Source organism: Amblyomma mixtum, chromosome 8 (assembly GCF_055824585.1).
Source record: "Amblyomma mixtum isolate Tamu chromosome 8, ASM5582458v1, whole genome shotgun sequence".
Taxonomy (NCBI): Eukaryota; Metazoa; Arthropoda; class Arachnida; order Ixodida; family Ixodidae; genus Amblyomma; species Amblyomma mixtum.
This window is the reverse complement of record NC_143019.1, coordinates 83,218,996-83,245,681: the sequence shown is the minus strand read 5'-3', so window position 1 is coordinate 83,245,681 and position 26,686 is coordinate 83,218,996. Positions and strand designations below refer to the sequence as shown.

Sequence of the window (26,686 nt, the reverse complement as noted above, 5' to 3'; positions counted from 1 at the left end):
GGATTCCGCCCACAACACAGTGTTGGTAGGTGAAGTTCCAAAAAGTGTCGAATTCAGACGAGGCGATGCGACTCTCGAGGTCCGCCGTCGCCGAATGCAAGCCTGGGTCGCTGGTCGCATCGACACGAAAAGAACCGACACCAAAGAAATTTGGATGGCCTTTTGCCGAACGAACGTCGATGGAAACAACCTGCATAAGCAGTAGCAAGTGCGCGAATGCCGCCGTCATGTTGCCGGTTCCACGCCCCGCTGACCAAGTGCCACTCCGATGAATTTGTAGCTGAAGTTCGCCGCCGATTCCGCTCACAACATTGTTGGCAGCTGAAGTTCCAAATAGTGCCGAATTCAGACCATGCGATGCAGCTCTCGAGATCCGCCGCCGCCGAATGTAAGCCTGGGTCGCTGGTCGAGTCCACACGGCAAGAAGCGTCACCAGAGAAATCCGGAAGGGCTTTTGCCGAACCAATGTCGATGGAAACAACCTGCATAAGCAGTAGCAAGTGCGTGATTACCACCGTCATGTTGCCGGTTCCACGTCCCTTATAAAAATGCTCCGTTTTGTCCAGGTACCATAATTAAGAATTATAGTTAGGTGACATTATGGCTCACGAAGTTTGATATGTTTTTGGCTTAGCCAAACAAAGGCAGCATAGCTCGAAAGTTTAGTTCTGAATTAAACGGTATCAGAATAATTTAAATTGCTCTATACAGACGTAATAGAAACTTCCGTAAGTTTAGTCTTGTGGGCAAAAAACACGAAGCTGTGAAAATCGAATTTGAAGTGACCGCGCCACCCATTTGGAGGTCATTGTAGAGTACTCTAAAAATGGCGGAATGGGGACGTTCAAAAAATATTTCACAGTAATAGTAATGCCAGGTTGTCGGGAAGTGGCCCAGCTTTCAAATAACACCAAGGTGCCGCCCATCGGGGTTGCGGTCGTGGGAAGCGATGGGCACGAAGTCTTGCCGCATGTCGCACCGAGATCGCCATTTCCGGGTTTCGTAGTCGCGAAATAGATAGACTTAAGTAGTTGTAGATGGAATTTATATCTTGAAACTTTTAGGAAGGATCTTTCGAACGTATTGGTTCCGAATGCGCCATATTTGCAAAACTGAAATTTTAGCATCCTTTATTATTTTATCAACCACATCTCTCCATAAAGGCAATAACAAACATACAAGGCTTTTTAGCGGATTTTCAAAACCAACAGGGAAATAAAGGGATTTTTTCTGCTCCAGGTGCTTCTGGCTAAATTAAGACCCCGGCACGGACAACACAGGAACCCGGTTCCCAAAGCACACAAGGAAGACAAAGCAGTGCAAAGCATTTCTTGCGAGTGTTGGAAGCTTCTTCCTACGATCGCCTTCAAACCTTCTCCGAATTTGTTGTTACCATGGTCTCTCCATTCTGCGCTTTAGAAAACTTCGGCACAACAAGTGCAAAACGCACAGAAAGTGCATACATGCTCAGTGCTATGTTTCGTTATTTAGTCGAATTTCTGAAAATTCTGATTAGTACGAGACGAAGGATGGTCAACAACTAGCCTATTTTGAAACGCTATTTGCTTTGCTACTCCTGATACTTCACAGAGCTTTTCATGGCCTTTCACTTAAAGAGTGCCGTGGAAGTGATTCCGAGATAAGACGGGTACAACGATCGGCACTGAGCCTCACCTGAATCTTCCGGTCTTCTCTCTGAGAGCGCGGTCGCCGTATCATTGCTTCATTTCCTAATATTTCACTAATCTTAATGTCAGGTGCTGTTTGCTATGCGCCGGTTTATGTTGCATGCCGACCATAATAGAGAGAGATAAAGAAGTGGCTCCGTTTTGCGTATTCCATTGCGCTCTCCTATACTTGCCGGCTGCGACAGCGAACATTTTCAAATAATTCTATGAGCAGGGAGTTCAAATGACAGAAAACATTTTCAGGAACAACCTTTCAGCCGCGGTTGACGTCAGTAATGGGAAAATAATTATAATAATTCATCTGATTGCTTAATTTCCCTGTTAACCGTTTAATTGTTAACTGTTAACCATTTAACCTGGTGGCTAGTAAAAGAAGAGTTCGATGCTATTGACAACGTGACGCCGTACCATTTTCTTGAACGATGTAAAAGTTGTGTAAAGCTCTGCTGTTCGAGGAAATCGTGACCTTTTTCCACCTAAAATTAAACGAGCTCATTAGATCCGCAGGGAGCATGGAAACTGCCTCCCAGAAAGAAAGGCCTCTGCAATCATCCCGTGACGTCATGCACTTTGCCCGATTGGCCCTACCACAATAGAGTAACCTACAGTAAACTGGATGAAAGAAAACACTCTTGTAGGCCCGTGCGGCCGACTTTTGTTCTCAGCGCTCCTAGCGGAGGCAAAGAAGCTCACCAGACACGTGTGGAAAAGCGAGGAACAGCTGCGCCACGGCGGTTCCGCCTCTCCCGGGCGTCAACAGATAAGAAAAGGCCCTCGTTTTTTCCGGCGACCAAATCCGTTTTGCTTGCCAGGTTTTTGTAGAAGTGTGAACGAGCCCTTAGAGACGGCCGCCGCTCGCCGCCAAATCTCGGAAGTCAGAGTTTCACTTTGATATGAGCGCACCCGCGTATTTACTTTTCTTGTTTGTCTGTGCAAAGCCATTTGGCGGAGGCGTAAACTGCCGAGCTCGGCCACGAAAAGGCATCAGTGTCCACTCTGCGTTTATGTTAGTCTATGATACCACGGCAAGAATTTAGAACGCAAAGCCTGAGAAGCGACGTTCCACAAGATAGGGTGCTGCAATAACAACGGCCTCTAATTCGAACTGCCTACTTCGCTGCACCTTTAATACACTTTATTTTCCTCCGTCGCTAAGAGATTCGCTCGAGAGAGAAGTACGTGATATACAAAGTATGCATGTGTACTAGGCAGATAATGGCGATTATGAGCTACAGCAGACTTGATGGCGTTAGGTGCGGGGATGGGCATCACGGAGGCGGTAAAGTTATTGCAGTGTGTGCTAGTCTTCACAAAAAAAGTTTCAAAATAAAGATTGCATCTGCAGTTTGTCACGCGTGGCATTCTGTAATGACTACGAAAAGGCATACGAGAGTATTATACACAAATAAATTTATGTGCGCACGAGAAACTTGTATTTAATACCGTCAATATCAGCTGAGTATGAAATGTTCTCAATCTGCATGAGTATAGAAATGCCATACCGGGTCGGATCAATAAGACGAACTTAGACGAACCCTCGCAAAAGCGAACTGTTGGGGACTCACTTCTTCGTTCTCGAAGCGACACCATTCTGAAATACATTTGTTTCCCATTTGTTTCTTCCTGTACCAAAATAAATATAATACTAACCTGTTGCGAGTAAAGCAATGGAACTTTCCCACACAAAGTTGCATCTGGAATCGGCTGTGGATGCCGGGATAGAGCAGAGTACTAGAAGATGGTGTAGGGGAGGTCTCGTATATATTTTGAACCACTTGTGGTACCATAACGTGCGGTCATATAGAGCGGTTGTGGTATACTTGAATAATGTGACTACGAATGGACAATTTCTTCTTACCTTAATATCTGCATAGAATGCGCATGACTGGAAGCTGCGAACCAGATGTTGCCTTGAAGCGCCGGATGCAGGATTTCCTTCGAATTCGACACACCTGCTTCGAATGCGGAACGACTGCTCAGAATGCGTAGCGCGAGCAAAGCACTCCGCTATCGCAGCGCCTCGCGCCGAACACAGTGTTGCCTTCCTGTGGCGTCAGGCGGTTTAGTTGCTTCTCAGCCACACTACCTTCTGTTGAGGAACATACGGCACGACATTTTGATCGAGCGCTCAAAGAGGGCTCTCGGCACTTTTGAAGAGAATGCATTCCTTTTTCGAAGATAGTCTACCAAAGAGAGCAAGGCGTTCGACGAGTCTGTTTTGCTTCTTCGTCTTGATCACGGCTGATACCAAAGAACAACACGGGAACCAACACGGGAGCAAGTGCTGGTAACCAAGAAACAACTCGAGCTAAGACGAAATTGCATTTATTGCTACAAGAACAATGCTAGCTAGCAATAAGACAAGCTAAACAATCGAGGTCGTCCGACTCACGGTCAATATTACTAGTGTTCACCCACGTAAGGGCAGGGGGGAAGCTCCGAGGCCCTACGGGTCGGGCTCTGAGGAAAATGTTCACGCGATGCCTCGAAATGCTTGCGGAGGTCCGCGCCGGAACGTCAGTGCGCGTCGAGTTACGCAGCCGAACAGAGTGCTGTCTACGGCGCTCACGAAGAGCAATCACGCCGTCCGGTGGCGCTCTTGCCGCTGCGATGCAGGCGCCCTCCTTTGTTAGTTAAGGGAAATAGGAAGGATGCATCGCGCACGGGAAAGCAAACCGGACTGGACAGAGTAGGATGAGCACCCCAAAAATAGCGAGGGGGCAGGTAAGTAGTCAGATGACTGCATTTCGACTAGCTTTCACCCAAGCGAAATAGAGATAAGCGAACATGTGGGTTTTGCTATCTATGTACTCTCTTGTACGTCGTCTCTTCCCGCTTCTGTCATAAAAATGCTGAAGTGAACAACTTCATGAACCCTCAGCATTTCATTTCCACGCAGGGCACAACTGGCACATGAAATACTTATTAGCTCCGAAACAAAAGATTCGGGCCTCTGGGCGTAGCGGGTCACTCGCCAGAAATGTCTCTCCTACGTTGCTTGGACGAAGGGTATGCATCATGTGTCCGTTGTAGACGTCATGACATCGGAAAACAAGCCCCTTTTCATTGGTACTATTGGATGTCGTCCATGCTCTGAGGCAACGAACATATTTAAAGAGAATACAAAACACATTTTTAAAAACCATGATTACATTTATTTTCTCATTTTAAGTACAGTCTCGCGTGATTTCTTTGAGGCCGCTGCATCCAGTATTTCTACCAGTGAAGTCATTTTGATCCTCGGTAAAGAGTTTCCTCTGACACTGCCTCTTGGGAAGCGACTTCTGCAGCCTCTCCCAGAAGTTAGGCTCTCCCCATCGCAGGTGGTTCGACGCCCGTATGTAGAGTTGGAGGTCTTCGACCATACCAACAGAAGTCATATCGTCTACCAGCACAATGATCAGACGGTTGATATTGCCTTCTAGTGTCCGCTGATGTGCTAGCCGGAACTCCAAGCGGCACCACTCGCTCGCCACAAAATTCCTGCAGATTAGAACAGGTGTCGTCACTGCTGGTAAACAGTTATTACTAAAACGTGGGCCTCTATCAAAGTCGACGTGCGTTATTGGCACCGGTCATGATCATCATCAGCCCGACTACGCCCACTGCCGGAGAGGGACCTCTCCTGTATCTCTCCTATTAACTCTGTCCTGAGAAAGCTGTGGCCATACCATCCCCGTAAACTTCATAATCTTATCCGACCACCTAAGTTTTTGCCGCCGCCTCCTACGCTTCCCTTCAACATGGAATCCAGTGTCTTACCCTTAAGGAGCATCGGTTATCATATTTTCGCATTACATACCCTTCCCAAGCCCATTTCTTGCTCCTGATTTCGATTAGAATGTCATTAATCCTTCTTTGATCCCTCATACACTCTGCCCTCTTCGTGTGTGTTAACGTTACACCTATAATTTTTTTCTTTCTGTAGATTGCGGCTCTGTCCTAAGTTGAAGCTTTTTCGTTAGACTCCATGTTTCTGCCCCATAAGTGAGTACCTGTAAGACGAAGCTGTTGTATACTTTTGCCGTGAGGGAATAATAGTTATATCTTGGCTAAAATATGCAGATATAGGTATTATTGGCACATACATAATTTGGGGCAGCAGAAAAGACTAAAACGAAGGCGAGCAGATTATGCCACCCCCAGTCTGACCACTTTCAAATTTGCACGTTCTCCTTGTATATTGTATATCCCATTACCTCGTGTACTGTTCCAATGTGGGATCATGTCTAGCCGGGGACGGAGGACCGAAGTAGAAAATCCGCATTTACTTCACACAAAATCCAAATTGTTGCTGTTATCCGTTTCGGAGCGACCTAAAGTTTACACTAAGCTGCTCAGGAACAATAGAGAGAAGTGCAAAGAGGACTGAGCTAAGCTGGATAACTATCCAGCTGGTTGGCTGCTAACATAAAGAAAAAATTAAATAGAAAGAGGACACTGCATTAACTACTTCCGTATGACCCGCCAGAGCTTACAAAGCGGGCAAATGTTCCAAAGTTAAATTTGGAACTATAATATGGGGACTTCGCACCACGTAATGCTAATGCTTACATAAAAGTTAAAGGGACCATGGGCTTCCTTGTCTTCGTTTTTTACCTTTCCAATTCGTTCGACTGCTCCGAGCATGATGCTCATGTTTCCCATAGACCGATGTTTTTCTCAGAAACTGCAAAATACAGGCAGCCAATAGCAGATGCTCAAATGCCATTGAGAAATGGTCCCTCGGTCCTCCATACCGCGGGCGCTTCGAACACTGTGCTTGTGTTCTTTTTGTTGGTGGAATTCGTCTTGTTTTCAAATTCATGCTTTCATAACCATGAAACATAGTGTGACGGAGCCAGCGGACCCATCTTAGTTACTGTATACTGTGACTAGCACGTACCTTCATGTGCAATATTTTGGCCCCTGATGAAGTTGCCTCAAGACAACATGGGAGTTACGGCCAAGTAATTACATTGCCGCTGCAAGAGGTGCTCTCCTCAGGAAAAATTGCACAGCATGCTCGCTGTGACCAACGTCACTGTTCTCCTTGTGGGCTGTTACCTTTCCATCACCCTAAATGCCGGTGAAATGACCGAAAGAACACGATGTATGGTCTTTCATGTGAAGGATACAAGTAAAAATGAAATATAATGACACATATGACGCGTGAGACATGTTCCCTCTCATACGTAGGACGATGCATAACTCATTACCCTTGTTTTCTTTTTCCCTAAAATGCGGACGGCGAAGCGATGCATGCACACCAAGTAGCGAATAACGCTTTTTAGTGGTAAAACGTTTTCTTCCGAAAGCAAGACTGAACATGTAATTTCAACTTTTCTCCTGATTCCTTACCTGTTCGCAGTTGGGGTGACAGATGCGCAAGATCCCATCAATTTAGATAATGGTACGTCAAACAAAAAGCTTTCAAATAAACCACAACTACTTTGCAATGACGAAAGGGCTGGCGTTAACGCACTACAACAAAGCGTGCATACATCTCCATGAAGCACAAAAGAAAACTAGATTACACTTTTTTGAAAGCCACGGCTTCCCTTGGCGTCTGAGGTTGACCGTAGGCAGAGATATTGTATCTATATATCATCTGCCTGAACATTTGTATTGCGCAACGTGTCTGAATATGCCAACTTCATGCTTACCTCTTCGACGAGAAATAGGCAGCCGGTCGCAGATCAATGTGCCTAGCCCTGACAACTCAGTGTAGTAAGCTACAGCCACTTAGCCACAGTGGCCTTTATTTTTACTTAATTTCCAGTAGTTTGCATTCGTTTACCTGCAAGACTGAACAAGGTTCTGTTCATATCAACACCAGAACTACAATTGACCATGAAATCTACTGAGTTCAGGCATGTCATGCTTTCAGGAATTTGACTTAGACTGTGTAGATGTAAATCCGTGAAATTGGTCTTAGCTGTTTACTTCGTGCTTCAGAAACAAAAATAATAGTGATTTAGGTAATTATGGCTTCAAGAATCATTTACTAGAAGTATTATGATTATACGTGTCACCCTCGTGATTTGTTCACTCTGGCGTAACTGAGATGTCCCTCATTGGCGTGGAGGTCAAGTAGAATACCATAAGGCAGAGTGAAACTGGGTTGAAAAGGAGCTCTTTTGAGAATGTTTGGCCAATCGCTAAGTACTACTACTGATGGTAATCATAGAAACAGATTCAGTCCTTATGAGGCGGGAGTACGTTATTATAACCATTTCTCCGCCCCGTATACCGCACCAGAAAGCAGCCGAACGGAATTTAAATATCATGGCACTTGAACAGTGATACACGACTGCACTTTATTCGTGAATTACTTAAGGCAGCCTAACTCTCATAATATTAGGGTTAACACACTACACGATCGTCATAGAAATATTTTACAACGGCAAAAGGAGTCAATTTGACTGCTACGAACAGGTAACAACCAGCGACAGAAATTTCATTATCGTATCCCTCATTTCTGATCTTTGGTCACCGAAAAATAAGGTAATAATAAATGCTCTTTCTAATGCTCTTTCTAAGAATTCTAAAATCCTTCCTTTCTCGAGAGTTTATTGACATTATGCGCAACGTATACAATGAACCGAGTCTTTCATCCCTGCGGTAGAAGGGCAAAGATATCTTGCATTCCATTAATAAATAGCGCATAGATTTCACACACTAAGCCAGCAATGAATGCGCAAATACCTTATACAGACGAAATATGTCATGCCTCAAATATTTCACATGCATTTTGATTGCCACTTCTGAAAAACCATAAGCAATGGATCAGGAGGTCAGCGCCAATGCTCCACTTTTCCTCCCTAACCAATATGACTGCAAGAGTGATCAATGAGGCCCCTTCCCGACACGGTCAGCTGGTAACAAACGGATGTTGCTCACTTCGTAAGGATTAGGAGTGTGCGCCTCGAGGAGGAAACAGCGTCACGGATGATGTCGCGCATCAAGAAGCCGCCCTTGAAGTTCCGCTCGTATGTGCAGTAAGAGAAGCCCATAGTCTCCATGTTCGGAAGTATCTGGTCGTGAACCCAAGCTGCGTCTTTACTGCTGAACGAAAGGAACACGTCGAAAAGGTGCTCAGCATCCACATCCGCTAGGTGCCGCCAGCATCCAAAAATTCCCCGGCTGTGCAGCCACGCCTTTAGAAGCCGCTCGAAGTGGAGGTACGCTGCCGAGAGCGCCAAAAAGACCACCAACACCGCTGCAAGCGACAGCGAAGTTTAGAAGATACGATTCACATGTTTGGTTATGATGACAATGAATGCTACTCACCCAAAGCATACAGCAGGTACTTCGCGTATGGCGAAGGTGTAGGGCAGAGGTCTTTATGAACTAAGGCCAGGAATTGTCTCCCTGATACCAGCCTATTAGGAGTCTCAGCACATGTGATGCTTGCTGCGTCTATCATCTGTGAAAATTTAATCAGAGACCAGCATCAGCACAAAAATGAGCAGGAGGGGAACTTCAAAAGTGTATCCCCGAGATAACGAACGTGGACAATGTGTTATGCCACCTTGGACTGAACCATTGGTTTCCTGATTCACTCCCGACAGTTGGGATTCTAACTCTAGTTGGGATTCTAACTCGCAGAGGTGCTGGAAAGATATAAGCCCGCTAGGTAAAACTGTTTGTTTGGTGCAGGTTATTTCATCCATAGTCTCTTCTTTCTTTAAACCAAATACATGTTTCATTGTCAGGGTAGTCGTTAGCAAAATGCTATTTAAACGGTGCGTGGCCGATGTTTTCCTATTTTGACTTTCGGTATTAGCTTCACTGAAAGGCACTTATGCTATGGGCCACAAAAACATTACCCTTTCACCCACGACACACAAATGTTTTAAGCTGCTGAAGCAGAAGAACACGTCTAGTGTGGGTGCACAAGCGAAAAACGTTATCGCACAGAGACGCCGCCGTAATGGCTACGCGCACTACATCCTCCGCACTTATACAGACCGCTGGGGTAGTCAAAGATGCTGGGGATCTTCCCGCTGATGCTATGCACCTAAAGGTAGCGCTCTAAAATGGCGGCACGTGCATCTCTAGTATAAGAGTTTAAACACAGTCACACAGGCCCTTGCCGCCGAGCGATCGTGCCTACTAGTGTTCTCATGCTAGAGCCACCCTGACATTTGCGGGAGGCTCTGCGTGACCCACAACGTTTGCCCCCTCTGACATCGAGGCTCTCAGAATCTGCGAGTGCCCCAGTTTACTTTGATCCTGAACAAAGCGCTTCGAAAGAAAACCATCCGATCTCACCAAAGGCGATCTAGTTGGGCTGGTTGAGTAAAACATACGACACTGGACTTCTTAGTGGTCTAGAGCTATTAGAAAAGACCACTCAAGATGAGATTATAAAAGCGGAACACAGCTGCTAGATATTTCCTTAACTTTGTCTCCCCAGATTTCATCATGGAGGCTTACCATATACTGACGTCCTTCAATCCACTGTATGAACGGATAATCGGAGCAGCCACAGTGAAAAGGGTTGTCTGAAATCCACAGTGAAGTCAGGTTGCCTTCAGCCGCGAGGACGAGTGGAAGCTTCGACAGCCTGTTGCCTCTAAGATCAAGAGAGTGGATTGTCTCGGGAATTTCGGACAGATTGAAACTTGAAAGTCGATTATCTCTGAGGGACAACACTTGGACTTGAGGAGCGCCCATCTTGAGAGTGTTGTCGAGCTGTTCGAGGAGGTTGTAGCTCATGTCTAGCTCAGTCATGCCGAGTGGAAAAGTTCTGGGCACCTCTTTTAGTGTCGCTGAAGAGCAGTTCACGACGATGCTACGGGCCCCTACGGAGTCTTCTCGGCACTCGCAGCCGCAACCTACTGGGCAGCCGTCTTCCCACGCAATGATGTCGCGCTCAGTCAACTTGTGTAGAGATTTCCCTTTCATCCAGGGCGGGTTCTTGCACGTTGGTTTTCCACCCAAGCGCACTTCACTGTCCTGGCTGATAACCCATGCCATTCTGCAGTCGCATAATAAAGGATTGTCTACAAGCAAAAGAAAAAACAAGAAAAATATTGAAACAGTCATACTCTATACGCAGTACCCACCATGTTGTTTTCACTGCAGCGTAGGCACGATGCATGACACCTCACGGTCTTTTGCGACCAGATTCCTTTCTGCAAAACCTTAATCTCCATTACGCAGGGAAGGACTCAACTGCACGCTTCGCATTTTTGTTGATAAAAACTCCCACTACAATGTATGAGGGAAAGACCACATTTTTTCTGCATCATCAAAGAAGCATGACCGCGATAGGTTTGTTCTTACGGCGCAACGTAAGCCAGCAATAAAATGACAACCAGGATGAAGCATTTGACAGTGAGGTTTGGCGCACTGGAAATGTGCACAAATGAATGAAGAACGTCATTAGCTCGCACCGAAGCAAGTACCTCCTGCGGCGAGCTGTAAAGATGGTCCGTTTGTTGACATCGCTTTCGCCACTACTTTAAACAGCGCATTGAGTGCGCTTTCACACCTCCATAACAAGGTTACGAGAGGACGCAACATGCTATTCGCGAAGCATTCCCTCTGACCCTCTGTTGTTTCGCGAGAAGGTGCGTTTCTGCTGAAGCCACTATATCTATAAGTTTGTTTGCAGTGGTGTGACCCATTAAAAACTCGTTCAGAGAGTCAAGATTCCCATGGAGCGAACATGTGGGCGGTAGTGCTTATTGCACAAATTCATTTTAACCTTGGTCAGATTGCAGATTACTCAGGCGGGTTACTCTCAGCGGCTTACTCAACATAAATCGTTGTGAATAAGTGACCTACATTGTATTTATCCGTGCAGAATATTCGGTCACCTAAGTTGCCTGTACGGAATAACTACTATTTAGAATGGCTTAAAAATGACAACAGATTTCTATACTCTCTGCGGAGGTGAGGCAATACCAATTTTGTTAGAAGAATTAACCACGCTCTCTTCAGAAACACTCATGTTACCATGATTTCCAAAAAGAAAGTTATTTCACAAAACAGCCTCTTCAGATAAGGCATAGTTCCATTCATGAAATTCCTATATGATCAGGAAATTTGTGCACTCTGCAATGAAACTTCTCTGCGCATGTTTTTCAAAGCGCGCCTATATTCTCGAAATACAACATGTAACATTACCCGTACTAATGTTTTCGAGCACAGCTACATCCCATGTGTAATCGTATCCTAAAATTCCTAGAATGATCCTACAGTTTCTGCTACTCAGAACTTCTCTCAGCGGCTATAAAAAAGGTTATTCTACCTTTGTGTACATTCGTATTTGAGTTTGCAGCGTAACATTCTTTTACTTGGGTTCACTGTTCTCACACTCTTTTTCTACCATAGCCTAATATACTATAGTATACAAGGGTAGACGTGCAGGCTAGTTGGTGAACAATGATTCCTTAAAACAGCGCAAAAGACAAGGACACGGACAGAGAAGACACACACACACGCACACAGTCAGCGCTGTATGTATCATTTCTTTCTGTGTCGTTGCCTTCTGCGCTGTTTTAAAGAAGCATACTATAGTATGTTCAAGAAAATAAATGAGCTGTGCATAAATTCTGTGCATAAATTCATGTTACCCTTATTAATTTAAGTTTGTGTTGGCTTCAGAACGGAAATGCTGCTTACTGCCGTTTGAGTATGGACTTGCTTGGAGACCTCCGGCCCAAGTCCAGAAAATAGTCGTACGCGTTGTTCAATCGACCGACGCTTCCTTCGCACTCCTTGTACAGAGGTTTTTTTTCTGACACACCCACCTTCTGCTGCCAGAGGAGTGACACAGTTCCCTGTGCTTGGAGTGTTCATCCATCACTGGTGACTGAGTTACCGACCGTTTCACACAAGAATGTAATCGCTTCAGAGTAGCCTTCTTCTTCACGAGCTATGGGCCAGTAAGAGCTATCATTAGGCTATAGAAACCAGCAACAACAAATTGCCCCTTGACGCACCACAAATTGTGGCTGCTTTCAATGGGGATCCAATTATCAGTCCATTTGTCCCGGTTGTTCGGTGACCTAGCTACCGCTTTAAGCGTTCATGAAAAGCGTCCAGACCATGGGCTCATTGGCGACCGAATTTAACCATCGGCTGAGCCCGCAGTCAATTAATATATATAAGTTTTGTTGTTTGTGGCTCCACGTTTTATGTGCTCAAATGGGCTATTTAGTGCTTTTATGGGCGTCTTGGATTGACTAGTGGCACTGAAAAGTTCCGAGCCCTTTCATATTCGAGTATTTTTGCCTGGTGATTCTGCAGGTATTAAAATGGGATCGTTTAAGACTACTCCAAGCATAATCAGTCCCGCTTCGCGCTAGTAACCGAGTAGATCTTAAGTACCTTATACTGTGGGCAACTGAACAGACGATTAACCAGAATCATTTTGCTATGCGGGCCTACCAGACATTGCGGTAGGCTGGATAAGATTCTTCTTCAATTAAGGTGTTGCTGTCTTTTTCGATGAGGCCTTCCACATTACCTACGGGAAGCTGGATATCAGAATCAAGCATAGTCAGAGGCAAGTAATGAATGCGGTGAAGAGATATATATACCGAAATAATGAAGTTCGCGTGAAGACATCGAAATGGCTAAAAATCAGTAAACAAGGACTGCTATGATCTCTTGTATAACGTCCGTCAGATGGTCGTGATGCAAGCAGCCTGATGACGAGGACAGAGAGACGAACGGCGCTGGGTCCTGAAGGGGAAGTGGTTAACTGTAACTGGGCCCCCAACGAGAAGTAATTCAGAATCAGGGGTGCCCGTCTCCGCGAATGTTTTGGAGGGTGTGAGTGACAAGCGGCGTGACAAAAGAGACGTTTAGTTGAAGAGACTTCGTTGGCTCAGGGCTTAAAGAGTATGCAATGTTCGGTGCAGGAAATTTCATTGAATCAGTGAAAAATGGTTGGCCGATCTAAAGGTGCTGAGAAGAAACCGATGATGACGTTCCCGCGTCCAAGATAACTATGAAGAAGGATTCTTACGTGAAAGAGGTGATGGATATCAAGGTTTCCATACTAGACACCAGGGGCAAAGGCGAGAAAGCCGATTATCTTTAAGGGTACTGGACTCGATTCCATGAAAAGGCAAGCGTAGCAGGGGGTGGCTGATATTTAGGTATCAGGATCAAATTAAGTTTCCAGGGATAAGATCGCCGCAGCTGGCATAGGACAGGGTTAATAGGAAAGCTATAGGGAAGGACTATGTCCTGTAGTTGATGCAGTCAGGCTAATGATGACGGTGACCCAGAGTAGAGCTAGAACTTTCGAAATTCAGGACCCTTTCGTGTTACGGCAAGAGTGAAGGCCACCCTTACCAGGATCCTCCGGAGGGCAACCTTTTCTGCCCGAGAAGAATTTCGAGAATGTTTATCGCACATAGGAATGAGAGCCCATGTGCGGGCCTGAAGGTGTTCGTTTCTTGTTGAAAGGAGAGTGCAATCACCCAGAATTTTCAGCGGATCTGGCTGCGCGTTGTGTGCAGAAAGATGGATGTTTTGTCAAATTTCTGCTCTGCAACTAACGGGACGGAGTAGCCGTGTTACTTAAAGAGCGTCAGTGCGGGTGACAGTGCGGGTTATTGAGAGAATGGGAAAGTAGGCAAATAGCACAGCGCCTCTTGAACAGCAATCAGCTTTGCAATGAAGAGAGAAAGATGCTCTGCGAGTCGAAACCTGGTCGTACGTATTATTAAAATTGCGCTTGGAAGTGCCTTAAACTGCAGTTGTTTCGCAGGCATTGCTCCGGATGACTCAATCTGCATAGACCCCGTGGAAACCATGCGACCGGTGGGCATCTTGTTCCGTAATTCACTTGCGAAGGAACAACGTCGTGTCATTTCATGCCGCTAGACGTATAGCCGCTATTTTGTTGCGGCTCGCTTCTACAGAATACCAGGGAGAAATAACCGGTGGTGGCAGCTATACCTGCTAATCTAACACGATTAGCCAAGGGGCGCCATGATGGGGGTGATGCAGGGAGGCCAAGTGATAACCCACACTGCCTCCCGGTTACAAATTTCAAGGTGATCCCATCGTGCCCTTGTCATAAGCTAGAGTCGCGCTAGATAAACGAGGAGCGGTTGCACAATCGCCCTCACCAACTGCAATACAACAAATTAGCCGGCTACACCGTTTTAGGAGCAATGCTTTTAGCCCCCCCAAAAACCAAGTTGCTCCCATGCACCCGTCCCATCATGAGCAGCGCTGCTGAGCCCGTGCGAAGGCACTTCATCGAGCGTACGGCCCCGAGCCGGACGCCGTATGGGTGGACGCTGCCTGCACGGGTGATGAAGCGACGGTGATGAAATTTTGCTCGAGGCCGAGTTCATGTCCCTGCTTTTGACATACTGGACTCGCCCGATGCTCCCCCGCCCCGCCAAGTGGAGCTGATATGGGTGCTTGCGCACTCCGGGAATCCCGGAAACGAGGCCGCCAACCTTTTAGCCCGAGGTTCTTTAAACCGGGCTCAGGTGGCCTCGGATCGGGGATTCACGAAGGATCGCATGCACTCATTCAGTGAGCTGACCCAGGCGTACAGTGCCTCACGCCAGCTCTACACCCCGCCCCACCCCTCCCTAGATAACAGACACGCAACACTCTGGCGCAGATTACAAACACATACTCTCCCCTCGCCCCGTACCCTAACCCACTATCATCCCTCCTTCCCCACTCCTGCTTGCGCCCTATGCCCAGAACCCTTCGCTTCTTCCCTCCACATCCTTTCCCTCTGCCCGGCAGACCCTCCCCCCCCCGGAACCTAGAGAACCTCAAGACCTGGGAGGACTGGGACACCCTGCTGCGCTCGGAGGACCCGGCCGTGCAGACCATCGCCACCGGCCGTGCTGCCAGTATTATGGACCTTAAGAACATAAACACTTGAGTGCAGTGGGGTCGCGCGGGGACCCTGGGGCGTGCCCCGAATTCCTGTTGAAATAAAATGTTTCTCTCCCTCTCTCCCGTGTCATTTTTTTTTTCAAAAACAAGCTCTTACTCTTTGCATACTCTTTCAATAGCCAATACTCTTTCAAACTTGCGGTGGCCCCAAGGCATGACGCAGAATTTTGTGCAGTTACGTCAATTGAGGAGTTTCCGCCATAAAACCATGTGTGTATACAAAGGCAAATAGGAAAAGTCGGTGTAGAGATGTCATTAAGTGAGATATAATTTGGCAGCTAAAGGCAAAAAGCAGCAGCGCGTATACTGAGAGGGAATGGCCAGGTTGGAACCCGACTGCGGCAGCCGCGTTTCGATGAAAGCGAAACGCAAAAGGCGCCGTGTGCTGTGCGATGTCAATTCATGTAAAAGGTACCCAGGTGGTCGAAATTATCCTGCAGACCTCCACTACGGCACCTCTTTCTACCTACTTATTCCCTCCTTTTTCCCTTTCCTTACAGCGTGGTTGGGGTGTCCACCGCGATATGTGAGATAGTTACTGCGTCGCTTCCTTTCCTCAAACAAGTTTCAATGTGAATTGAAACCATACTTTTGGTAGTGGTGGTGGAGAAAATATTTAATGAAATTGTTTAGGAGGTTTTAGCGGTGGTTGGAGCTCCCAGCCCGGAACCCGACTGGCGTAGGCTGTTGTCCAGGCTCTTTCGTTGAGTTCGTTTTGGCTCGTTTCATCCGAGCTAATCAGCGCTGCCTCGCACTCCTCCTGTGTTGTCTGGTTATTGAAAGTGACCGTCTGATTTCGTTGGCCGCCCCATACCATATGGCACACGTCCGCCTTCTTCCGGCCGAATTTGCATTGCCAGTCAAAATGACTTCGGGTCTATTGCGTGTAGTCTTCGCGGGTTGTTCCAAGTGTTGGTCGGTAGCTTTCGCAGATGTGGCTTCTCCCCTTTGTCTAGCGTCTTAGCCGGCGGAGGGTAGACCCGACGGGATAATCTTAAGTGCTGAAGTATGTTGGTGTAAGCTAGTAGTGGGATAGGAGGTTCCACGGCATCCGCACTGGGTGCCCGGGCGGACAAAGGCTCGGGCTGAGGCATGTGCGCTCTCGTTCCGTAGGATGCCCTGGTATCCATATTAAGTGTTTGTGTGTGGGTTGGAAGCCACGGGTGTAGATATCGTGCAGGATTGTAGCTGCTAGCGGTGCTATCCTGCCCCTGAGGCAATTACAATGCGCTGTCTGTGAATCTGTAAGAATGTATTCCGAGCTAGTTGTGTTGCAGCTAGAGCAATCACCACTTCTTCCGCAGCCAGTAAAGTCCTGGCTAGCCAGTACTAGTCCGTCCATTGTTTTATTTTAGTGCAATACCGCGACGGATGTCATTACCTGCTCGGGACCCGCGGCATCAACATAGAACACACCATCGCGCCCGCCGTAGTACCCTTTCACAGCTTCGGCTCGTGCTTGTCGTCTTGACTGTTGAAAATCGGGGTGCGTATTCCTGGGTAGTGCAGCTGCCTTGAATTTTTCTCTCCATGAGGCTGGGATGTCAGATTTGGTGTCTAGCTGTCGAGGGCAATTGATGTTTAAATCACTGAGGATTGTCGGCCAGTTCGAGTAATGGAGAGCCTTATCCCCTGCGCCATGAGATGTGCCTCTATCAGCTCGTCTGTCGTGTTGTACACGCCCAGTCGTAAGAGCCTGTCCGTCGATGTCGCGAGAGGGAGGCCCAAGCAGGGCCTCCTTGTGGGCTGTTCTGATTAAGGCGTCGAGGTTCTTGATGTCACGCTTCTTGAGGCGGATGTAGGGTGCTGCGTAGACGACGCGGCTTACGACGAAGGCCTGCACCAGTCGCAGAGCACCTTCTTCTCGCATCCCTGATTTCCGCGTCGTTATCCTGCCGATCATCCTGGCGACTTGCTTGCTCACGAGCTGCAGTTTATGAAGGCTGAGGCGGTTTTTGCCGTTGTTATTTAAGTAGGGACCCAGTATCTTGAGGGTCCGGAAGACTATGAGTTCAGATGTTTTGAGAAAACACGTTAGCCCACACGCCTGTGCATAATTTTGAACCGTTTTTGCCGCTGTTTCTATAGGTTCTTCGATCAATGTCATACTTCCCGTGGTTGTCCTGACGGTTATATCATCATAGTACAGGGCATGGCGTATGTCACGTGCCTTATTGAGAAAGCGTGGGAGATTTAGTAGAGAAATGCTGAAGAGAAGTAGGGATTGTACTGCCCCTTGCGGAGTGCCTCTTGTGCCCATCTTCACTTGCGTTGTTTGTTGTGTGCCGGTGCTGATGTTGACGGTTCTTGTCTGTAAGGAAATCGCAGATGTACCAGTGGACTCGCTGGCCACAGTTCGTGCTGTGGAGAATTGTGAGGCACGTGGAGTGCTTGATGTTGTCAAACGCTCCCTTGAAGTCGAGGGTCAGAAGTGCTCGGTTATTGTTTCTGCATGCGGGATCAATGACAGTGCGTTTGATTTGCAGAAGCACATCATGGGTAGACGTGTGCCCTGCATTAAAACATCGTGCGTGGCAATAGCTCGTTGTTATCAAGATAGTTGGAGCGACGCGCGTGAATTGCCTTTTCCACGAGTTAGCCTGCGCACGACGTGAGGGATATGGCGCGCAGGTTTTCGATGCTGATTTTCTCGCCGAATTTGGGGATAAAGTGTGCACTGGCTGTTTTACATGCTTGTGGAATGTTGCCGTTGCGCCAGAATTCGTTTATGTAATCCGTGAGTTGCTGCAGAGCCTCCGCGCCGAGGTTGGCCAGAATTCCGACCATAACTTAGTTTTGTTTCGGGGCTGAACCTCAATGCATATCTGCTAGTGCTGCAGTAATTTCATCCGCAGTGAAGTCTGTATGGAGATCTTCGTTCGGTTCCCCCCCGGTACTCCTTATTGCAGGGTTGCAGGTCACTCGCGGAGCAGATATAGCGACGCTCAAGTTCATCCACGAGTTCGGAATCCGTGCCTTGAAAGCTGAGTAGGGCTCGGTGGAAATTTCTGTGTTTTTCACTTTTCGCTTTCGGATGGTCAGTTAGGCATCGCAGTAGGTTCCACGTAGCCTTGGTGTCTTGCCGGTTTTTGAGGGATTCGCACTTTGTTAGCCAATTGGTGTGAGCGAGTAATAGTAAGTAATAGTAATAGTAAGCTCGGCTATTATAGTTGTAGTTTCCAATTCTGCATGTTTTTTCCAACATTTTATAATACCACTTCTGGCTTCCCAAGAGGTGTAGGAGGTGGTTATCAATATCTGGGTGATCCTCTGTGGTGGCGAGATAATTTGTGAAGTATTTGTTTAAGGTCGAGAATGTAGGCCGCCCAATCTTCGTCAGCGGTTATTTGTTGCAGTGTAGCTAGTTTGGTGTCCGTATTGAATGTCTCCCAGTCTGTAACTCTGGCTTTCCCTCGTGGTTTGCTGTTCTTGTTGCTTTCGAAGGTAGTGTGCAGCACGTTGGGACCGCTGCCTAGGGTATAATTCGTACTGAGCTACTCATAGTTGCTGGCATTGAGGACGAGCTTGAGGTTGGGGGAAGTATCCCGCATTTCTGGCGCTGACTCGCGTCTCAACATCCTACAATGGAACTGCAGGGGTCTAAAATGGAAGAGGGAAACATACAGCAATACATAGACTCTCATGCCCATATGCCGCGAATAATAGTCCTGCAAGAAGTGATTATGGAGGCTAAGATCAGAGGATACTCAATGCATTACACAAATTTCTCGACATGCATCTTGGTTCACAAATAACGCACGGCAACCACTTTAGACCTTAATCTAGTCAGCGGCGTTGAATATACCTTCTTAAAACTACTACCACAGCACAGAAACAGTAAGGGCACCTATATACCCAATATATATAGTCGCCCCAAAGAGCGCCGCGTAGACTTCGACCCGATCTTTCTTAAAGCACTAAGAGAAGCCCAAAAAGTTGCACTCTCTGTAGTTGGCGACTTTAGTGCTTCTAGTCCTTTATGGGGATACCCGAGAAAAGGCGCGAAAGTCGTAAAACTAGTATCCGCCACAGCTGACATGGCCCTGACCCTACTAGCGGACCGCCGCATCATATATCTGGAACCGAGCGTAGAATAAAAGTGATTAATAACAATAACAGAGGCTTACCGTCAAGGATAACTTGCGGCGTGGCTTTCATATTTGTGGGAAAGTCGCTTCGTCGCATCTTTTCGATGCGATTCCGTGCGAGGTCGACATGCAGTAGACGCACAGCTCCCGTGAAGGCACCTTCCACGCTACTGATATTGTTTCCCTCTAGGGAAATGGAGACGAGAAACTTGTTGCTTGCGAGTTCGCCTTTTTCCAGGTACTGTATTGCATTGGAGGCAGCTTCAATGTATGTTACACTTAGGAGGGGCCTCAGAGAGTTGTTCAGTGAAAGCAAATGGTTGCTTCGAATGTGCAACTTGTTCAGCGTCAAAAGCTGTCGGAAGGCGCTCCTTCCAATCCACTGGATGTTGTTCGTATTCATGTTAATCTCCCGCAGCTCAATGTTGTCCTTGAAAGTGTCGTCTGAGACATGGGTGAGAAAATTATGTTTTAGCGACAGCTTTTTCAACGACGTAAGACCGGCGAAGGCGTCGGCGATTGTCTTGATACGATTCCACGATAGGTTTAGGTCTTTGATTCTTTGTGTTTTTTTTAAGGTTCCTCTAACACTTGTCAGCCTGTTTTCGGACAAGTTTAGATATTCTAAGGTAGAGTTTTCACCAAACACCGACTCATTTAAGTAGCTGATCTGGTTTCTGGAGAGGTCAAGAACCTTCAGTCCTTCGAGTGCCCTGAAAGCTTCAGGATCTATATCTGTTATCTTGTTGTGGCTTAAGAGAAGCTCTTTTAGCCTGCGATAGGTTGGTGAGAACTTCGTTATAACACTTAAGCCGTTTTGTGTGAGGTCCATGTTCTTAATGAAGCTAATACTAGACTTCACAAGGCCCTCGACGTCCGCTATCATGTTCTGCTGTAGATTCAGCCTCTGAAAAAGAATAACGCACGATGATCAGTTTCATTGTCAGTAAAAATTAATATATTTACCCCCGACATCAGAATAAAAGAAGGCTTCTAATGAGTAGGACGATTGCGTATTTTATCGTCGAATTAACACTATATCTGACCGGTCACTTTTGCAGAAATACCTACTAATGCTCAAAATTCAACCGCTTGCAAGTGCCCCAAAAGCACTCCACACATGGATATTCAGTCATCAAACTCCACTACTATTTTAAGTTTTGAATCGAACTTAATTTTAGGTGATGCTATCTAGGACAATTAAACTAGTTCGAGCATATCGCGAAAGTAGTGGCCGACACATTCAAAACATTTGGCCTCGTTAAGCAATCTCTTTCTTTATCCGCCAGTTGCCTTCGGAAACTTGTTGACCAAATAAATACTTACCGAAACTCAGATATGCCCGTTCAGTCGGGAGCGCTCACTGCAATTACCCAAATTAATTACTTGAATGACTAAGAATCGGACTGCCAACTTCATGTCCTCAAATTGTCATACACGAATGTGCGTTAGTGGCGTAAATCTTCCGTCAGTCTCGACTCATTATGTCATCGAAGAAAGACATAGCGGCTGGGCCTATTTAATTATTTTCATCAATGTGATATCATTAGAAGCTTCATGGAACCGAAATGCATCTTGGGCCATAAAATTCACCCATTGGTTCGACGGAATTGACCTGACACGAGCGGAGACTTCCAATTGGTTCTACTAAGTGACCTCACCAGACAAGCACTTCCATGGGCTGTAAAGAAGGGACATGGAGCACTGCTATTGGTTGGAGGAAGTGATGTCACAGAGCGGACCTCAAGTGGTAGTGATGTCGCTTCCGCCAAAGGCATGAACAGCTCTTTAAGGGGCCCAGAAACACAATCTTAGTTAACTGTTTTGCCTGTTGATCGCATACAGTGAGTTATAATGGTGCTATTAGCGTCGGTAATACCGCGTACATTCCGTTTTTTCATATTTTAATGTCCTCCCAAAAACAACTTCATGGCTCTGATGGTGTCGCCACACAGTGGCGCCTTTTTAGCAGCGGATATCACCTGGCGCGAGCTTGATGACCGGACAATACAGTCTGCAAATTGTGTGAATAAATAGAGACACATTTTTTCACCTGTCTGCGTTTTATATTAGATCTACAAAAACAATTTGTTTGTCTTAGATAAAAGCCCTGCAAAGCAAGTAAAATAAAAATACACCACCAGGGGCGCTCTGGCATGGAAACAACGCTGCCAGTCTCAGCAAGAACGAGTTACAGAGAGCAGGCAACCATGGAGTACAAACTTCCGCGACGTGCTCTGGCTGGCTGTTTTGATTGGTTGCGCCAGGTGCCGTCATTGGGAGAGCGAAATAGGAGTGGGAAGCCCCGCCAAAATAGAGTTGAGGGCGGCGTTTTGATTGCTTGTATTTTGAAATTTCTCCACTGTATAAGTCCCGTTCCTGTGCATCGATTCCTGTAATTCTTTTTAAGTCAGCATCTGTGTGACATAAAGAACACACCTGAAGTATAGCCGGTATTCCCCCAGGCAGTGTTTTGCAGCCCCTTTAATGCCATCGCACTGTCAATACATGATAGCATTAGATGTGCCTGTGAACACTTATAATACCCCTTACCATCGAACCTCTCATCTGGCACCATCCGTACGAACATCGCTGCCACTTCTCAGTGTGCAACGCGTAAATTGTTTTACAGATTTATTTACTAAATCATCTCGTCCTTGGGCATTGATGAGCTCTATTCCTGAAGCAATAGTACATGAACGGGTCGACGGATATATTATGCAGGTGATATAAGCTTACTTTGCATCAAAGCACCAAAAATCATCCACGTAACGAAAGATCCATGTGATGCGATTTTCTTTCATACATTCTTGTATTCTCTTGCCGCATGCTGCCAGGTACAGGTCGCTCAGGAGTGGTGCTACTTTAGAGCCGATGCTGACCCCTCTTTTATGCGTTGCATATTGCAATCACTCAGTTCAGCCCTTGGGCGCGGCCGGGCAGCCACCATTGACCTTGAGCGCAACCACGTGACGTGACGTCACGACAGCCGGAGAAAAAGCTGGCCCCAACTCGTGCGGTCGCGCGCGGCCGCAGCCACCACCTGACTCCCGCTTCTCCCGCTAGGGGCGCTGCGCGGCGCGTGACGTCTTGCCGAGAAAATCGAGTGCCGCCAAGCAATACCTCGCCCTCAAAAAAAAAAAGACCGCGCAATATGCAACGCATTCTTGGCTTAACCAAGCTAAGCCTGGGCATCCTTTTTGGACCAACTGGGAATCCCCAAAAGCGACGATTGTAGAGCCCAGATATGCGCTCAGCAGCTCTAGGAAACCGTCCACCGACACACCGGCCGAGTGTCGATATTTGATAGAGCATGCAACATCTATATCAGGTGCCCCAAGCAGCAATCTAGGCCTACATTGCAGAGATTGTAAAAGGAACAAAAAAGGCAAAAAGAAGAAAGAAGCGCGCAAGTGCGAGCCAAAGTTGCATGAAGTGCAAGTCATGGAAAGGTCTGCAGACCAAGTAACGCGTGAGATCTTTGAAGCATGGGCGATACGGGAAAAATGACAGCAGTGCGTTAGCGCACCATCAATAGCCTCATCGAGAAAAGAAATGTCTTTGTTGAATGAACCCCACGGGAGGTGAAAAGCAAGATAATTTTTGACAAGGAAACAAAAAGTGCGGATTTTCCAATAAAATTTTCAGTTGCCAGACAGCTTTGTCCTCGTTCTATGTGTTTGTTTCTGTGTCTGCGTTTTGCTGTTCCTGTTGTAGCCACCCAGAAGTATGAACCAACTAGCTGAGTTTCCTACTCTTTTAACACCCTGCATCATTTTGGAGCAAGTCAGAAATAGGAGACCAATGTCTTCGAACAATATTAACTTGGCGGAGAGAAACACCAAATTTAAAACACATGCAGTGCGTCAAACATGATCACCGGTCTTGCGTGGTATAAATAATGCGAGTATTTCCAGGGTGAGGGGAGATCGAGGTGACTAATTTATTCGAGAATCACAGCGTCGGACCACCATCCTTAAGCCTGTTTCACATGCAAGCGAAAATCCTAACGAACTCTGTCGCCGCGGCGGAAAAACCTGTTTTGAGTCGTCACTGCGACGAGCGGCGAGGTTTCAACAAGTTCGAAATTTTTCCTGCGACGCGCCGCTCAATCGCTCAGTCGCTTGCGTGTGAACCGGCCTTTAAGCAAACCTCCCGCTGAGCAACCATGTTGGCCAGATATAGAATCTCCAAAGTCTCCCTAAATTTCTACAGGGCATCAGCGACGTTCGACATCACCACTAAGCATCATCTATCCATCGTAAGCAGCGAACAGCGCAAAACATAATACCTTCACTCTCGGTATCAAAAAAAATACCTGTGGGGCGAGAAATTGTGCGATATCTTGACATTGGTGGCCTTGCCTTGACAGAAGTCACAAGATCTGATTTTCTAAACGGCTGCTGCGCTCGAATAGTTTCAACCACCCTAGTAAATAAAACAGAAATAATCGACATAGAAACTTAAACAAGTATTTTCTATAATCAGCGCCTAGCCGAAATGATTGCCGGTGCCAGGCCATCCCTTGTTTTATTCTGATGAAAACGCCTTTATGAAGTCTGCAGCCAAACGTAAAACCTATTCCAACTGCCCACTCGCTTAAAATTTTCTCAGGCGTTAAATCCACAATAAGCATTACAGTTGAAATGTTGACCCTCATGCATCGCGAGAATATTACGCCAGGAAGCGATGAGTTACCACTACAGCGCCTTTAATAATGAGCAGGGTAGTTTGCGTCCTGCAGACACCCTTCCAGGGAAATGTGATTTTTCATAAAACCTTAACTCGGTGACGAAACATGCTGCTCGTCGTACATGTTTGACAAAATGGACGTAACAACAAAGGAGCTACTCGTGATTTTCAATTTCTCAACAAATCAATATTGATACAAATGGACAAGAAGTGAATAGACTCACCTTCAATTCTCGCATGTTGTCGAAAACACTGTTGATCGCCTTGATTCGATTCCCGCCAAGAGTGATCACTCGCAACTTTCTAGTGTGCTTGAACATACTCTGGGACAGGTGCTCGATTTTGTTGTTCGACAACAGCAGATGCCGAAGTCCTCGACAGCCCGCAAAGAATCCTTCCTCCACTTCCATAATGTTGTTGAAGCTCAGGTCCAGAGTAATAAGACGCGGTAAGATTAGCGCTCCTTTCAGAACCGTGATGTTGTTCTTGTAGATGTAAATATACTTCAAGTCTTTTGCTTTATTCAAACCGTTGGGCACAGTCTGCAGGTTGGTACTCCTTAAGAGCAGATTCCTCAGCCTTCTGATGCGAGCGATGGTGGCTTCAGCGAGCTCGCGCAGAGGGCACACTTTAATCGCCAAACCAAGTATAGTGTTGTTTGAAAACCACGATGACGGGAGCTCGGTGATCTGCACGTTCGTAAATGAGAGCTGCTTGATGACGACTCCTTCCATCTTCGCCATGTCTCCATCGATCTCGGCGGTATTCGAGACGTTGAAGCACGATACTTGGGCTCCGCGCGTTGTCAGAGTGCAGAAGCATCGCTGTAACTCCGGGCAAGTGGTGTTGATCTTCCCCCACCATCGTGGCGCACAGAGGCAAACGTTTGACAGGGCTCCGAGCACAAATGCAAGCAACGTCACCCGATGTGCATGCATGATGACCGAGGAGCGCATGCGCGAAGCCTTTTGCAGATTAGATAACCACTGCAGAACAGATCCTTAGGAATACTCGCCGCTAGGGAACAGAGAAAAATTGCAGCTCTCACCGGAAAAGAGGCAATCATTCACACTCTTGATTCTTCAGTGACGCCGCACCATAACCAAGAACCAAGGTTTTGCAGAATTCCAAAACTAGAGTAGTCCAGTGCCCTCAGCAACTGTTCCACTACTGCAGCAGAATTGGAGAAAGTTTGCGCAGTGATCCCTTTCCTTCCGCTTCGAGCACTTCGCTGAGCCACCGCTACCGCTGATGCCACCACTGGATCATCTAGAGGCTCTAACAGACAGAAACAATCGCAACACCGGGAAACGCGGAGTTGACGTCAGAAGAAGCTGAGTTTTTCGTGACATGCTTTCATGAGCTCTTTCGTGAAGACTATCGAGAGTCTAGTGTACTGCGACGAAAGCTCGTGCGTGAGGGCTCGAGGAAACATCCTGTTCAGAAATTACGGAAGCAAGGGTCCGGCTGCGAGACCAGGAACTCATAAGATAAGTTTATTTGGACTCACGATCAAAAAGGGACATCCGTCCCTCCACAAAAACAGAACGCAATAGAGAGAGATAAGCACGACGGCGCTCCCAGGAAGGCAATATCAAGTAGGACGTGATGCACTCTGCTTAAGCGCAGCTGTTATCTCTGTCGACATGTCACGAACCGTTCCGCGTCTGCTTCGCCTGCATCGAAGCCTAAGAAATTTTGTTTCGAGCACTCTCGGGAACCTCCAGTTCAGACATAGAAATTGTTGCTTTGCTTTTTATTCCGGAAATATCTACCAAGTGGTGAAAGTAAAATAGCAATTATCACTATTCACAGCTCTGAAATATGCTGAGGTACAGCTGGAAAAAAAAAGGAATAAAATTAAACGCGTACTTCTCATCCGAGCCCTTAACAGTCTAGCGTTGTCTTCTCGAACTACTGTAGATTACGAAATATTAAAAAAATTGTTTGGGGCTCGGTTCACATGGGATCATGAATATTTACTCACATCTAGCATAACACACTTTTAAAATAACCCCGTAAGACATTATGCTGTAACCACTTTGAATGTGCCCAAGGGAAAACCGTGGCACAATAAAGTTGTTTAAAAATACATCTTGAAACTTGAAAGCAAATGTGCCCTTCGGACTTCACGCCCCCCTTACGTCAGCGATGCCTTCTTTCTACTTGCATGTGCCTAGGCCCTTTTGTCCTCGAATTAAATGAAAAAGCGCATGAAACTGCAGGAATGTAAAGAACGCAGCGCAGCTGAAGCGCTACGCACACTTCACTTAAGTTACTTTTTCTAGCATACGTCGCGCAACATGAGGGCAGGCCCAACTGCGAACCACTGCCAATGTG

General features: G+C 46.7%; 1 protein-coding gene across 1 annotated transcript; it reads right to left on the bottom strand.

The window, feature by feature from the left end:
* Positions 1–4,855: 4,855 nt before the first annotated feature.
* LOC149333243 (toll-like receptor 6) lies at positions 4,856–25,726 on the bottom strand. The gene is made up of 6 exons (XM_089557686.1): positions 24,571–25,726; positions 19,694–20,561; positions 10,110–10,678; positions 8,961–9,096; positions 8,571–8,889; positions 4,856–5,171 (listed from the first exon to the last, which is right to left on the bottom strand). The coding sequence occupies exons 1-6, from the start codon at positions 25,300–25,302 to the stop codon at positions 4,856–4,858; spliced, it is 2,940 nt and encodes a 979-aa protein (XP_089413812.1). The 5' UTR covers positions 25,303–25,726.
* Between the last annotated feature and the right edge of the window lie 960 nt (positions 25,727–26,686).